The sequence below is a fragment of the Sus scrofa genome, chromosome 18 (genome assembly GCF_054392235.1).
Source record: "Sus scrofa isolate SSC_HxYL_T2T_F1_AM1 chromosome 18, Sscrofa_HxYL_maternal_Yorkshire_Landrace_v2.0, whole genome shotgun sequence".
NCBI lineage: Eukaryota > Metazoa > Chordata > Mammalia > Artiodactyla > Suidae > Sus > Sus scrofa.
In genome coordinates, this window is record NC_139400.1 from 37,391,903 (window position 1) to 37,408,683 (window position 16,781).

Consider the following 16,781-nt stretch of genomic DNA (forward strand, 5'->3'; position numbering starts at 1 on the left):
AGGAAAATCTCTCCACTTCTTGGGCAAAAAAAAAGCTTCTGCCTGCTAATCAGAGCTGTCCTGTGAATTTCTTTCAGCTGGAGATGGAAAAGCTTCAGCTCCAAGCCCTTGAACAAGAGCACAAGAAGCTGGCCGCCCGCCTGGAGGAGGAGCGAGGCAAAAACAAGCATGTGGTCCTGATGCTGGTCAAGGAGTGCAAGCAGCTCTCAGGCAGAGTCATAGAGGAGGCCCAGAAGCTGGAAGAGGTGATGGCCAAACTGGAAGAGGAGAAGAAAAAGATGAGTGTGTTAGAAGAGGAACTCTCTGCCGAGAAACAAAGAAGCACAGAAATGGAAGCTCAGATGGAAAAACAGCTCTCAGAGTTTGACACGGAGCGGGAACAGCTTCGTGCCAAGCTGCACCGAGAGGAAGCACACACCACTGACCTCAAAGAGGAGATAGACAAGATGAAGAAGATGATTGAGCAACTAAAAAGGGGAAATGACAGCAAACCCAGCCTCTCTCTTCCCCGGAAGACCAAAGATAGACGTCTGGTCTCCATATCTGTGGGAACAGAAGGACCGATGACAAGATCTGTTGCTTGCCAGACAGACCTAGTAACAGAAAATGCTGACCCCTTGAAGAAGCTGCCTTTGACGGTGCCTGTAAAGCCTGCCGCGGGGAGCCCCTTAGTTTCCGCAAATGCTAAAGGGAATGTGTCCGCAGGTGCCGCCCTGGTCAGACCAGGTATCGACAGGCAGGCTTCCCATGGTGACTTGATTGGCTCTTCTCTGCCTGTGGCCCCACCTCCAAGTACAACCAGAATTGAGGAAAATGGACCGAGCACTGGCTCAACATCAGATTTAGCAAGTAACCCATCCCCACTCCCCAGTAACGCCGCCCCACCCACTGTGCACACGCCAGGCCCAGCTCCCCAGGGTTGCTCACCAGCCCAGCCTCCACACAGTTTACATTCCCCGTGTGCCGGTGCGCCTCTGCATCCAGGTCTGAACCCGCGCATCCAGGCGGCGCGATTTAGATTTCAGGGTAATGCTAATGACCCAGACCAGAATGGGAACACAACCCAAAGCCCTCCGTCCAGAGATGTCTCTCCTACAAGTCGTGACAACGTAGTGGCCAAACAGCTAGCTCGGAATACCGTGACCCAAGCACTATCAAGATTTACAAGCCCTCCAGCGGGAGCTCCCCCAAGGCCTGGAGCACCCCCCACGGGGGACGCTGGCACCTACCCCCTGGTTGGTCGGACCAGTTTAAAGACTTCTGGTGTAGGACGAGTTGACAGAGGAAACCCGCCTCCCATCCCTCCAAAAAAGCCAGGGCTCTCCCAAACTCCTTCTCCACCACACCCCCAGCTCAAGGTTATCATGGATAGCAGCAGGGCCCCCAGTGCAGGGGCCAAGGTTGATAACAAAACTGTGGCTTCGCCTCCTTCCACTTTGCCACAAGGGATCAGGGTAATAAATGAGGAGAACCTCCCTAAATCTTCCTCCCCTCAGCTGCCACCAAAACCATCCATAGATTTAACTGTGGCACCTGCAGGCTGTGCCGTTTCAGCCCTGGCCACGTCTCAGGTGGGTGCCTGGCCTGCTGAAACCCCTGGACTGAACCAACCTGCATGTTCAGAAAGTTCCCTTGTCATTCCCACCACCATTGCCTTTTGCTCTTCCATAAACCCAATTAGTGCCTCATCCTGTAGAGCAGGTGCCTCAGACAGCCTCCTGGTAACAGCATCAGGTAAAGGGATTGGAATATTGTACCCTTCTTTAAGAATGTGGCCTGTCCTCCTGTCCTCTCACTTGCCTCCTTTCCTTCACATCGCATTGAAACTTTTTTTTTTTTAATTTGGTACTTTTTTCCCCCTATTTCTTTCTTCTCTTTTTTTGTGTCTTTCTTTAAAGGCTCCAGGGTATGGTGATTCATCTTGCTATAAGAATTGTGGTTTTGTTAATCTAAGTGCTTTCTTCTTTTAAAATAACCTAAAAGTAGTGGTTTGGAGCACATGGAGACCATTAATTTAGAGAGCCTGAAAGGAGGAAAGGCTCTTCCTTCTTATTAAATATTTATCTCCCAAGACTTCACTATGAGTGAGCCATCACCCGACAGTATGTGTTCAGTTCTGTCCCTTTTGAGATGACATTTGAAAGGAGGCTTTCAAGTAGTTATTAATATTATGGTCTACCTTAGATTATAACATTGATTGGATGTGTTCTGTAATAGGTATAGCCTAAGTTGTAATATCACTTTGGCGTTAACTTTGATTAACCTCAGAAACAGAGCATGTGTATTTGGAAATCTCTGTCCTAGGTTTAGTTTATTTCAGAAGTTGTTTACTCTGTTTAGAGCTGCCATCTTCCAACACTCGAGCCCAGATGGACAACATAGCATGTGGACTGTATTAGAGGAAGTTTCCATTGCAGATGTGGTTTATGAAGTCACTGAATCAAGCACTCTCAAAGCAAGAGTCATCAAGACCGGGATTTGTCCCTTTTGTTATGCAGTGCTAGAGGAAGCCTTGCTCTTGAATGGCATTCATTCTTTACTGAGTAAATGTGGCTCTAAAATAACGTCATGGTGTCATAGTTGTATTGAAACTTTGCAGGGGTCTCTCTCACCCTAGGATCTTAGTGGTTAACGGAGACTGTTGGTTCTCATGAGAGGAAACTTTAAGAATTAAAGGAAGGTTTGAGTGGTGTTATATATTAAATTTAGGGAGCAGGGTGGGAGTAAGAAAAGCAGGTACTTGCTAATGATCAGGTAATGACAGCAGTATAACAGGACTTATTTATCCATGTATAAGCTGTCTCCTTGAAATTAAGCTCCTCGAAAGGCTAGATTTACGGGGCCAAGCCGGGAATTGGAAACGGCGTGGATTTTGATGTTGGTCAGATCTCCATTGGAACCTTGACTCTGCCTTTTACAGCTCTGTGTTTTGGATGATTTTTTCTTGAACTGAGCAGGTTTACTCGTCCTTAATGTGGAGCTTATGCTGCACATATTGGGGAGGGTTGCTAGTAGGAGGGTTTAATGTCATATCATGTGCATAAAACACGGTATTGAACTCAGAGCAGCATGAGTGATGAATAGAGATGATATTACTGCTTCAGTGATATTGTTGTTGAGAGCATTTTGTAAATTTGCTGTAGAATTGACTTCAGTATTAGCTGGTGATGTCTTTGCAGGCATTCAACATTCATATTTTTTTTTAATCCAAAATGTTATTACTGAGTTGGACAGCCTTTCTCATGGCCTAAAACAATGTTAGCTCTTTCCCACAAGTTAAATCCAACCTCAGAGGAGGAATTTTTGCTACCATTCAGGAGAATCAGAGAATGTGCTGTGAGGTCTTCCAGTAGTCACACAACACAAGTTCCAAAAATGATTGGAGCACTGGCAGTGCTGTTGACATAAATGCAGAGACTATGGAAAATAGAAAACACTTCCTGGGATATGAATTTTGTCAGTTCTTAAAAAATAGAAAGCCAGCTTTGCTTTGTACCCTGATGCTTTGCCAGTAGTTGCTTCGATCATTGCTGTGCTCCAGAGTTCAGCTCCAAATGCCCTTTGGTTTCAGTGGAAAAGCTTTAAAACCAAGATCCATGACTAAATAACATTTTGTCAGCAGGATTTTAAGTTAACCTTTAAAGTCAGAGAATTCCTAGTCCATTATATATTCACCAAAATGACCCACATAAGACAAAGTGGAATGTTGGATCAAGGAGCCATAACTTCTCTGAAAAATGGCCTTGCTTGTGTGTAGGGAGCAAAAGAGGATAAGAAGTAGAACCAAAGAAATAGCACTCACTAAAGATACATGAAACTGGTTCCTCATTTTCTGTTCTCAGATTCTGCAGTTTGGCCAAAATAGTCTCAGAACTGCAGAATTACCATTGGTAGGGTGACAGGCGTCTATGTCACTTGATGGTAAGATAGAGTTTATTAGGAGAAAAATGGAGGCGGTGGAGGTTGTTAGTCAGCAAGCATTTATTGAGCATCCAGTCTACTTGGGGGATGGAAATGTTATTGCAGTTACATAATGGGGGTGTATAACTCAACCGAGGGTTTAGATCAACCTAAACTTTCCAAATGAGATACAGGATTTCAGCTGTTTTTCATTTAGATGCACCCATTTTTACTGCCATGCTCATTGCAACTAGAAAGCACCAGAGCACCCTCCATCCTGCTTCTTAACCTACCTGTGCCTGGTTGAGCTTGTGCTTCTCCAGATCATAGGCTCAGTGAAGGATATTCATCTTGTAGACAACCACTAATGCCATTGTGATTGTTAAGAGCAGGACAGGGGGACACGGAAGATCTGCCAAATACCTAGTGGATATCTGTTCCAGTTTCAGTGATGAAAAGAGCACTGGACTGAGGGTAAAACATCATTAGTTCATTTCTGCTCCTTTCTAGGTATTACCCTAAAAAGACATTTCTCTCTGAGCCATTAGCTTTTCCATCTAAATATGAAAACACTGAACTAGTTCCAAACCAAAAAGATTTATTAAACTTGTCTGTTGAATTTTTCAAATAGCAGTTCACTGCCTTTCCCTCCTTGGAAATCTGGATCCTATGATCTTTCAAACTCTAAAAAAAAGTCTGTTTCTATGTCAGCTTATAGCAATGATAAATAATTATGATTAAGTTAAAGCATTGAGAATCATAATAAAAAAAAGGTACACTATTGAATTGTATTGCAAATTACTCTAACTCTATTAGCAATTTTATGGCCACGCCTTAAATTTTTAAATAACATATAAAATTCTAAAAGAACTAGAATTTCTTGCTCCTCCTGAACTTCTCAAATGAGCAGACTTCCACTGTTAGGGGAGGAGAATCCTAAACCATAAATTGCCCCAGGCAACTGAGTTTCCATACCCTTGGAAATGTTTTTTTTTTTTTTTCCTTTATTTTTTTTAACTATTATTTGCTGTATTTTATTTCATTTGGTTCAGATTTTTTTCCTTAGGTAAACATACATTTTAAAAAGTATCCTTCATGTTTGATTGGCTTAAAGGCTAAGTCAGAAAATGAGATGGATCTGAGCTATGAGAATAACCTTCTCCACGCTCTGAAGCTGATGCCAGAAGCTGTTCTCAACTCCTCTGCCATTGCATGTTCTGTCTGTTCCCTTCATCACTGCATGCTCTGCAAGATGCTCACCTTTACTAATGTTTGCATGTGACACTGCAAAGCTGAATGAACTTTTTCTAACATCGTTAAAGTAGCCATATGACTGCAGGTCTGTTCTATCACTACTTAACCATAGCTTAACCAGTCATCTAAATAGTATCACTTTTATCATTGTTGGGGATTTCAAATGAACAATAAATAAAGTCTTATGATGAAGTTTTATTTTTCCCATCTTTATGGTAGGATTTATTATAATAATTTAAGTTTGCCTGTGCTGGAGAAAATTGGAAATGAGAGTGGGATAAAAAATGTATTTAAACTTTAAGAGTCCTTGGTATTTATAAAGCATTTTTCTTTTGTAAAAGATTTTTAAATATATTTTAAAAGAAGAAAATAAGGGAATTGATATATATTCTTCTGGAGTTTTGTATAACAGCTGTAAGACTCTTGAGTGGTCTAGAGACAAATATTTTGACTGAAATATTTTGTATCTCAGCTTAGCATTAAAAATAGAATTTCCCAGGAAATTATATTCATAATGGAATATTTCCATGAAAACAGTTAAAGTATATTTATATTTTAATTGTCCCCAAAGCCTAGAATTGTATTAGAAAAAAAGAAAAATGAAAACAAAACCCACCAGAAGACCAAACCATTTACTATACACCTGTTGATATTCTTGAAAGAATATTAAGAACTGAGACCCCTGGAGTGAGATAAAGGAATTGAAAGAGAGAGAGAGTTGGAGGGAGTCGGGGTGGAGGTCAGGAGGAAAGAAGGAGGTGAGAGAGGGACAGACCGACTGAACTTGAACCCTGTTTCCTCCTGTTACACAGAGGACCCCAGTGCCATGTCTTTTGAATTGCCTTTGTGTTTGCTTTGCAGTCAAGGTTTCATACCTTGGTGTTTATAATTTCTGTTTATCATCCATTTCTAATAAGTACTGATTTAATTTTTGTGGGCTTGTTTTTTTGTTTGTTTTTAAGAAAATACAAAAGGTAAAATGTACGAGAGAGGAGCCTTCTTGTAAGTATGAAGTAAAAAATCCTACTTTTGTAAGAAGAGCTAATGAATATCAATGGAAGAATATCATAAAGCTTAGATAAATATTAATAATTTTATGAGCATTTGAATTTTATGATATTGTAGACTAATAGAGTAAAAACCATCAAGTACTCATAGATCCAAATAACTGATTCTGAAGATAAAATATCCAGTTTTTAGCAAACAGTCAGTTTTGTTTGTATAAACTGCTTTGGTTCTTTTTTTTCCAAAGAATTTTTAAAAAATATTTTCATAGGCACCTTTTTAATACTTAATGAAATATTTATGACAAATAATTTAAAGAGTGCCCTCTTTGGCACAGTGGGTTAAGGATCCAGCTGTAGTGTAGGTCACAGCTGCAGCTTGGATTTAGTCCCTGGCCCAGAAACTTCTATATGCCTCATGTATGGCCAAAAAGAAAAAAAAAAGAACAATAATTTAAAATTCAATTATAGAAATTTATTATATAGTAATATAAGTAATATTTAGAATATTATCCTTATACCAAGGTGCAGGGAATATAAAAGATCCACCTATTATATCTTACTACAGAGTCTATTACCAGACAGATGAAGAAAGTACATCCCAGGAGTGAATCTTTTATTTATTTTTTTTTAAAGATGATCTTTATTTGAAACATTGTTTTTTTTTTTTTGGCTTTTTATTTGTCTTTTTAGGGCCACACCTGCAGCATATGGAGGTTCCCAGGCTAGGGGTCTAATCAGAGCTGTAGCCGCTGGCCTGCGCCACAGCCACAGCAACGCCAGATCCAGTCGTGGTCTGCGACCTACATCACAGCTCACGGCAACGCCGGATCCTAAACCCACTGAGCGAGGCCAGGGATCGAACCAGCAACCTCATGGTTCCTAGTCAGATTCATTTCCACTGCGCCACAATGGGAGCTCCCAAAAGTGAATCTTATATACTTATGCCCCCATATACATACCAACTTTACTTGCAGGCTTTTGGGGTTCCATAAGGAAGAAAGAAAGATGACATTTTTTTTTTTTTTCTTATTAAGACTGCAACTGCAGCATATGAAAGTTCCTAGGTTAGGGATCCAGTTGGAGCTGCAGCTGTAGCCTACACCACAGCCACAACAACACCAGATCCTTAACCCACTGGGCAAAGCCAGGGATTGAATGTGCATCCTCACAGGGACAGTGTTGGGTCCTTAACCCTCTGAGCCAAAACAGGAACTCTAAAAATGACTTATTTTGAAAGTTAATTATATTTTAGGCTGAAATAAACTAAATACCTATATATCACATTAAATAAACATTTTTACTTTACTGTTTTTACAGCCTTTTGATCAAGGAAGAATTCAGAAAATTTTCCATGCTATATGCAGCCGACTTCACACACTTAACAGATTCTCTTCTAAAGCTGCTAAATACTGATGAGAAATCTCTAACTATGATAACTCTTATGACTTTTGTTAAAACCATATAGTAGAGTGGCCTGTTAGCTGATTAAAAGCTTTTGGTACAAAATGTTGTGAAGATGGCCAGATGATTTAATCTTCAAAATTATGAATTGGATATTTGTGCTGGTATATTCTGTATATGCTGTGCTTTTGTTAGCTCTTAATACTGAGTAGTAGTTGGCTACCCATTATTTTTCTTCCCAAATGAAATTTGAGGAATGTAATCGGATTCCTTGAGAGTATTGGGTTCATCTCAATGGTTTATGTAAATTTTATAATTAAACCCCTTGGAAACATTGTAGAAAACGGAAAATTTATATTTCTTAGATATCTTTATGTGTAACATAGAAATAATTCTGTCAGTTGATACTGAAATTGAAGAAGTCTGTACATCATTTCTAAATTGAAAGTCTTTTGAAATCCTGAAGAGGAATTTGAACTTTTAAAATGAGACTACCTTCTTAGTTTCCTAAAACCAATCACCATTTTAACACTTAATCTGTGCAAGACTGACGACTAAAAATAATTTGTCACCATGTATGTTAATTTAGTTAGCATCAGATATAAGATTGAAATAACAATACCGATTTGTGCTAAGTAAATATTAACAGATGGCTAATGTTAGAAACTACATAATCCTCTAGGGATACATGTCCATGTGTCTGTGTGCGTGTAATTCAGAAAGGAGTGGGTAATAGCTGTCTCTTGTCCTTGCTCCTACTCTCTAACTAGGGTCCCTTTAACCCACAGGCTGGTCACCCTCCCTAACCCCTTTGCTAATGAGTGGTGGTCCTGCCCCCCTGGCTGGCAGGCCCACCCTTCTTCAGCAAGCTGCTGCCCAGGGAAATGTCACTTTATTATCAATGCTGCTTAATGAAGAAGGACTGGACATTAATTACTCCTGTGAAGATGGCCATTCTGCCTTGTATTCTGCTGCTAAGAATGGACATACAGGTAAAGACAGTGGATATTACTTCATTGTATTACCCTCTTGCCAAAGAATGGAGAGTCAAAACCCTTGTAATCATTGTTAGGAGCAAAAGGTTCGTTTGGGCTTCAGTTTTCCCTTCCAGGTAGAATAAATAATTTTTTACATGATTTAAAGATTTTATAAACATTTTATTTTTATTTTTTGTTTGGCCGTGCCCACAGCATGCAGAATTTCCAAGGCCAGGGTTTGAACCTGAGCCACAGCAGTGACAATGCCAAGTCCTTGACCACTAGGCCAGCAGGGAACTCCTATAAACATTAAAAACAAACAAACAAACAAATTGTACAGTTTTTTGAATGTAAAATTTTACTGCAGCTAGCAAAAAGTTATCTTTATGTACAGTGAAATGTGTATATAGAAATTTGGGGTCTGATAACTGTAAAGGACATTTTAGAATAAAGCCCCCCATCTGTGATGACTTTGACCAGGACAGAATAGCTCTAATTTGTCTGTTAGAAATATCTGATGTCTGTGAAGGCAAAGCCTTAGGGCATTACCACATGGCTGCCATGCGGGAAAGTTTTATTACCAGTTAGGAAAGGTCATGGGTCTGAAATTGTTCTGTAGTTGGAACAATTTATAGTTTTTTGGATTTTTAAAGAGAACTAAGAAGTTGTACAACTACAAATGACATATCAGTGAAGTCAGGGAATTAATCTTTTTCCTTAAAAAGCAAGTCTTATAGTCAAATATTCTAAAACATACTATAGTGCAGATAAAGAGATGATTTGCTGGCAAATGCAAGGTCAGTTAACATTGCCTATGTAAGCCATGCACTCCTCAGTAATAATGTGGCTTCCTTAGAAGTTTTCAGAGCTCCGCTGTGCTCTGGTGGCCTAAATGGACAATTGCAGTGAATGAAGAAGTAGTTCATTATTGGAAAATTTGGGGGGAATACTTCAATATCGTGGGAATTTTTTCTAATATAGAGAAATTCAGTCTGGTAAATGACATGTGGAACATGAGGTCTAGGTGATACTTATATCTGATTCTGGTGATTGTATGGGTTCTCCTTGATGCTCATTTCTTGAATTAAGTGTGGGAGGATTACCACAAAGGCGTTTCAATGATTAAAGAATAATTGATGTAAGAATTTAACTGCCCTAATACAAATAATGGTATTATCAATATGGTAAATGGATTGGTTCTCTATCCAGTTACCTATTTTCTGAGATTGGCCAATGGAAAAATCTAGTAAAACTTTTTCCAACATAGGACAGCCCTTTCACTCATTTGCAACTCTCCCCCCCACCAGCACCCCTAAAAAGAAAGAAAGAAATGTCTTAGTTCATGAGTCTGGGGTATCAAAGTCCTGGGGGAAGGAAGCTGCTTTCACTCTGAGATAGTCTGTGGAGTCTGACTCGGCCCTGAAAGAATTGCCAGATGAGCTGTGCATGGGAGAGGTCCTTTGGGGTTAGTATCTGTCTACAGCTTGTATAGATTTGGCTCATCATAACTCTAAGTTGGGAATTAAAATGGCTTTCTATTAAAATCCATAGACTGTGTGAGATTGCTGCTGAATGCAGAAGCCCAAGTCAATGCTGCTGATAAAAATGGCTTCACACCCTTGTGTGCTGCAGCTGCTCAGGGACATTTCAAGTAAGTGATGCTCTTAATTCTTTTTTCCCCCCATGAAAAGAGCCTCTTTGTAATTTGCACACATATTTTGGTTTTGGCCGAATGTGTAAACTAGTGCTTAAGATCCCTTGGCGAATAAATTCAGCTAAACATATTTGAGGATTTTAAATGCAAAGCAGGATCCTAAATTTGCTCTTCTTAATAATAGATAGCTGTATATGAAGGAGGTGAAGAAGAGAAATATGCTGTTTCCAGACCTCATGTGAATGAACTTCCTTCTGAGGAAGCAGCTTATTTTTAGTCTATCAACATAAAGTCATCCTTCTTGTCCATGGGGGATTGTTTCCAGGACCTCCCACAGATACCAAAATCTGAAGATGCTCATGTCCATTATATAAAATAGTGCAATATTTGCATATAGCCCACACATATCCTCCCATATACTTTAAATCATTTCTGAATTACGTATAATGCCTAATATAATGCAAATGCTATGTAAATAGCAGAAAACATGCAGCAAATTTAAGTTTTGCTTTTTTTGAACTTCCTAGGATTTTTTTCCAAATATTTTTCATCTGGGGTTGGTTGGATCCACAGACACAAAACCTATAGATATGAATGTCAACTGTATAAGCAGTTAGATAATGGATTGATAAAACACTTCATTATTCACTATTTTATACCACTACAACACAAGAAAAGTTTTTTTATGTGCAATGGCATTCAAAGTAAAATGGACTTATTTATAATAATCTTCCTACTAGCAATTTATTCAGCATTAGATCCCAGTTATTAACTTTATCATTAGAAAAATTGAAGCAGAAGTTTACATACTGAAAGAAATTAGAGCACAAAGCCGAAAAGAGTCTATGAATTAAAATACACATAAATTTGGTAGTAATTTCTTCAGTAGCTTAATAAGTCAGTTGAGTGTAGACATAACTTTCCAACATGAAGTCATATTTTAATAATGAAATAAAATATAGCTAAATTTCCTTCTCTGCCAGTGTCGAAGTGGCAAGCTGTGGGGAATGAAAGCTGTTTTCAACTTTTTATCTTACTATTCCGATTGTTTCCTTCAACAATCTCATAATTCATTTTTTTTTTAATTTCTTTTTAGGGCTTCAGGTCCGGTATATGGAAGTTCTGAGGCCAGGGGTTGAATTGCAGCTGCAGCTGCCAGCTTACACCACAGCCACAGCCAGGTCAGATCAGAGCTGCAACTGCAACCTACACCACAGCTCATGGCGACATTGGATGTTTAACCCACTGAGGGAGGCTAGGGATCGAACCCCCATCCTCATGAATATTCATCGGGTTTGTTACCACTGAGCCACAATGAGAACTCCAAATCTCAGAATTCTTGAAATAAGAGTTTTCAGTTTCACACTGTTATTAGTCATCTATATAAATTTTTAAAAATTCAAAATGTGTCCTTAAAGTACAGTCTTATTTTTTTTCCTCTACATATCTAACACATATCTCCTCACTCTTGAGTTTATTGCTGAGGATCCTAGCTACTGATTTTGCTGTTAATTTCTGCATATATCCTGTGTCCTCCAAGAGGGGTTCATATTCTGGGCTCTACTTTTACCTTTATTGCCATAGGGCCACCTGCTTGGATATTGTAACAGTCATGGGAATGGAGGCATGGATGGCTTTGCAAAAAGGGAGAACCCTGAGGAAATCCAGGGGCTTGGTTAATTTAAAAGTGTGTTAAATACACATATCAGTATGTAACTTTAAAATATATGTAAACAAACCAAATGTTGCCAAAGGAAGCCAAGAAATGCATCTGAGCAAAACACTGAAGATGTGCGATGCTTCGTCTTCATAGATTTGATTATGATCTATCCTTTTTTAGTTTATTCTCATCTAATTGTGCCAACTGAAGTTAGTTCCGAAGTGCCATGATGTCTTGAATTTTATCTTGTTTCTTTCCTTCTTGATTCTCAGGGCAATGTGTTTCTGCTTAGCTGTGTCTTTTTGCCCATAAACTGGCCCTATTTCAGGAGACAGGACAGCTTCTGCTGTCTTTTTTCCCCTAAACGACCCTTTTCTCTGTCTCCGTGTTGCCTTTTATAGTGAAGGCACATGGTGCCCTGCTGTCTGCACTATTTATAATTATTTTCTCAAGTGAAAATCTCAGAATGACTCAGCAGCCTGACTTTTCAAGGTTCAAAGTATTTTGAACCACAAATAATATATATGTCAAGCACAATTAAACATATTCTAAGGACTTTATACTTTTATAAGTTCGTTACAGAGAAGTGTCATAAACCAGGCATTTAGCCTTGATCAGGGATGCTATTTAAAATTTTCATGGGAGCAATTAATATATCTTCTGGTCTTGTTAAAAATAGGATCTCTGTAATAAGACCAGTAATAATTGATATGTATATGTATCAGATATTTACTATAAATAAAGACAGGGAATTGCTCTAGCATTATTTTCTCTATTTAATGTGTTGGTCAGGTGGTACTTCAGAAATCAGACCCTGTTTGTACGTAATTAATCGTAATCTTGTGTCTAGGTGTGTAGAATTATTAATTGCATATGATGCTAATATTAATCACGCTGCTGATGGAGGACAGACACCTCTGTACCTGGCCTGTAAAAATGGAAATAAAGAATGTATTAAACTCTTGCTGGAAGCTAAGACTGACCGAAGTGTAAAAACCAGAGTGAGTACCTGTATTTTGGGTTTTGTCCTATAATTTATAATACCTCCGCAAACTCTACAGCCAAAAGTAAAATAGGTTAAAACAAAGGTTGCTTTGTTTTGCTTTGAGAATATTGGATAAGGATATTGTCTGACCTCTGCCTGAGCATCTGATCACCCGATCCTTAGAAGCTTGTGGTTCGTTAGCCTGTGTTTTTAAGGTAGTCAGTATAGTGCCTGGTGATTGTAAACGATTGACCAAGGTCAACCTTCATTGAGGTCATTGTCATCTTCCACACTAGTGTTCACTTGTTCTGTGTGTCAGCAGGAGGGAGTTTTGTGACAAGAGGGAGCCCATTGCCATGACTCAGAGGAGGGTTATTTATGCTCACTTTTCCTCCAAGGACTAATGTTTGTTGTTGCTATTAAGATGGTGCAGCACCTCACAGAAGTCAGTTGTCTGATTTGCCTCAGAACTTGAATCTCTGTATGTGGAAATCCGTCATGGAATCTCTGTCCCACACAGTTCTGTTATCTCCTGTACAGGGTACACAGGTGAAGTCAGAGATTGAGAAACTGAGGAAAGTTAGAGTCTGACCCACAAAAGATTCCTTGGACAATTCTTCTGTCTCAGCCTCACAGAAATGTATTTGAAATCACCTTCTCAATTAGCCCTCCTAAGCTGATCTTTATCAGTCTGTTGTGATAGACTTGAATCAGCCCTCTGCACGCTGACATGCATTTCTCCAGTGGAGGGCTGGTGGGGTTAAGGAGCTTCCACTATGACCCAGTCTTCACTGGGCTCAGGAATATTTTTTTTTTTTTTGCAACTTTCCAAAATGTTAGAAGTGTAATAGTTACTACCCTCCAACATACTCCTCATGAAAGATAAGTATAGACACTTAATCGCCAAAGGTTATCAGAACCTCGGATATCTTCTATTAACAGAAAATAGACTCTACTGTGCATCCATCTTGCAGGAAACACCTTTAAAAGTTCCTAGGATAAAAAGGTGCATTATCTATTTTACGGTCACTCTTAGATCTTGGTTTTCTTAATTTCTCAAAAGAAAACCAACAATTAATGTTATAACCAGGAATATAATATAAACTAGGCATAAACATCTTCCATTGAGTCCTGTTGGTAGGGTTTTTTTTTTTTTTTTTTTTGTTTGTTTGTTTGTCTTTTTGTTGTTGTTGTTATTTCTTGGGCCGCTCCCGCGGCATATGGAGGTTCCCAGGCTAGGGGTTGAATCGGAGCTGTAGCCACCGGCCTACGCCAGAGCCACAGCAACGCGGGATCCGAGCCGCGTCTGCAACCTACACCACAGCTCACGGCAACGCCGGATTGTTAACCACTGAGCAAGTGGCAGGGACCAAACCCGCAACCTCATGGTTCCTAGTCAGATTCGTTAACCACTGCGCCACGACGGGAACTCCTGTTGGTAGGGTTTTTTAAAATTTCATTTATTTTTTGAAAATCTGAGAAAATAGTCCAGTGTTATATGTACTCGTGTTATTTTATATATTTTATCTGAGAAATCTGTGGTGTTACACATAGTCATTATAAAATTCCACCTTAACATGTGAAAAATGAATGAATTTTACATCATTATCAGAATGAGAAATAAGCAGTGTAGCCTAAAAATTTAAGTCACATCCTATAAGTCAGAGAACATAGAAATCCATGCTCGCAAGCAAGTTGATGAGCTGAATGAAATTGTTAGAAGTACATAGGCTCCAAAGTAGAGATAAACAGCATAATTGATGAAGGACCTTAAGGGAATAATTATTTCTCATGACTTTTAATGAGAAATCAAAGGAGAATGAAAGATTTTAAGGTTTTCAGCAATGACTGCATGGCCTTTGTCATATAAATTAGAGAAGGTCAAGAACACTTACACTCTGGTGCCGATTGAAGGCTGATACCTAAGAAAAATATCCACAGTCGAACAAAGAACAGGGCATGAAAACACTTGACCTGACTGGGGTAAGCCCAAGGACTGTATGGCACTCCAGTTACTGACAAGCCATGGTCTTGTTTTGGCCAGGTTGACTCCTTGATATGAGGTACGAAACCAGACAAAAAGCCACATCGCTCAGGGACAGATTGAGCAAACGATCTGATGACTCAGTCTGAATGCAGATTATTACCATTTATTGTCTGTTTTTCTCCCTGTCTTCTACCCCATTATTTTTTAAAAACTGTACTGTAACTCACTGAAAAATATCTAGTATGGCAATATGAAATACCAGATGAAAAAAAAAATGCCAAACAGAAAATAGAAGCAAAACAGATACGAAATATACCTCTCAGTTCTTTTACGAAAGTCTTAAATGTAGTTCTCTTGTGGCTCAGAGTCACTGCTGTGGTGGGGATTTGATCTCTGGCCCTGGAATTTCCATGTGCTGTGGGCGTGGCAAAAAAAAAAAAAAAAAAAAAAACTGGTAAAGATGGTGCCTGGGAAGGCAGAGCCATCTCTATATAGAAATGAGAGACTATAGTGTGGCTCAAGGTTTTCTAAAGAAGGGTGTTTTTGTCAAACTTTAGTGCAACAAGGTTGCCCTGTGGGCTATTAAAGCAGATTATCCGGCCACAGCCTCAACGTTTCTGATGCAGTAGGTCTGGAATGAGGCTCAACAATTTGCATTTCTAACAAGTTACCAGGTGATGCTGATGCTGCTGCTGGTCAGGGGACCACACTTTGAGAGTTACTGTCCTGGAAAAAAGAGTTCTGAATCTGCTTTAGCAACCAGCTGAGTAGATGATTGAGGCTGCAAAGTAACATATTCTAGAGAATGGGCCCAGTCACTTTAGTTGAAACATTTTCCAAACTTCGATTTATCAGTAGCCATCTGCAATGACGGAGCACTCCATAGAGGCCCATGTACATCTCCTGGAGTTATTTGACTTTTTCCTGCATGTCTGCCTTTTCCCTATTGTCTAGAGTCTTTCCTTCTGTAAACAGTGGCATAAAATGTTAAGATTATTAGAGCTAGGACTCTTCCCTCTAAGTAAAACTGGCATATAACATCCTAATAACACTATACTTGGATATGAATTTTTAAAAATCCTGACACTGAAGTTCATTCTCTTTCATAATTTATTAAATTGAAATTTTGCTTTATTGTATGTAATGCTTAGTTACCAGCCTGGGCAGTACCTGTTCACTCCAAATGGTCAACTGTTGAGGAAAATCTTGCAAAATAGCAAACATGAGTCAGAGCAGTGGAAAATAATGGTAATTGACAGAGGTCTGAGAACTTAGCTCATCGATGATTAGAATGCCTGCTTTTCCCAGCTCAGTGATCCATGCCCAAGAACATTTAGAGGTGAACTTTAAATAACACTGTTCTCAACATTAGTGTTGTAATCATCCCTTCTCTCCCCCTACCCTGGGGCATTTTATTTTCAGGATGGCTGGACACCAGTTCATGCAGCTGTGGACACTGGTAATGTGGACAGCCTCAAGCTTCTTATGTACCATAGGACACCAGCTTGTAGAAACTCGTTGCATGAGGAACCTGAGTCGGGCGTCTTTGATTTGAATCAGGGAGAAGAGAATCCTGAAGGCTTATCCAAGCCCGTTGTTCCTGCAGACCTTATTAACCATGCCGACAGCGAAGGCTGGACTGCTGCCCATATTGCTGCTTCAAAAGGTTTTAAGGTGTGTCTGATAGCAGCTGGTCAAAGTACATGGTTGTTATTTGATGAGTGGCAGAATTTTCTGCTCTTCATTGAGTGCATTTCACTTGAATGACTGGAGACTGAGCAATACCATTGCAGATGAGTAGCTTCCAACATGAACTGATTTTTTTTCTGTCCAGCCAGTATTTATAGTCAAGCATATATGAGACAGTATTAAAATTAGTTTGGAATTTGTTAACAAATATGGGAGTAAATCCAGATATTTTATTTCAGACAAAATTAGGAGGAGAACTTGGGTATT

The 16,781-nt window shown here is 39.3% G+C and overlaps 1 protein-coding gene across 7 annotated transcripts in view; it reads left to right on the forward strand.

Annotated features, from left to right (window-relative positions):
* The window catches only part of CTTNBP2 (cortactin binding protein 2), a 158,148-nt gene that overhangs the window by 80,639 nt on the left and 60,728 nt on the right, over positions 1 to 16,781 (forward strand). For 2 of the 7 annotated variants that reach the window (XM_021078655.2, XM_085006025.1), the window contains exons 4-8: positions 78 to 1,734; positions 8,351 to 8,554; positions 10,091 to 10,190; positions 12,704 to 12,854; positions 16,248 to 16,499. In XM_021078655.2, the coding sequence (XP_020934314.2) occupies positions 78 to 1,734; positions 8,351 to 8,554; positions 10,091 to 10,190; positions 12,704 to 12,854; positions 16,248 to 16,499 (2,364 nt within the window). Of the gene's footprint in view, positions 1 to 77; positions 1,735 to 6,116; positions 6,157 to 8,350; positions 8,555 to 10,090; positions 10,191 to 12,703; positions 12,855 to 16,247; positions 16,500 to 16,781 lie in introns of all 7 variants that reach the window. The other 5 variants (XM_085006028.1, XM_085006029.1, XM_085006026.1 and 2 more) reach the window with 3 other exon arrangements.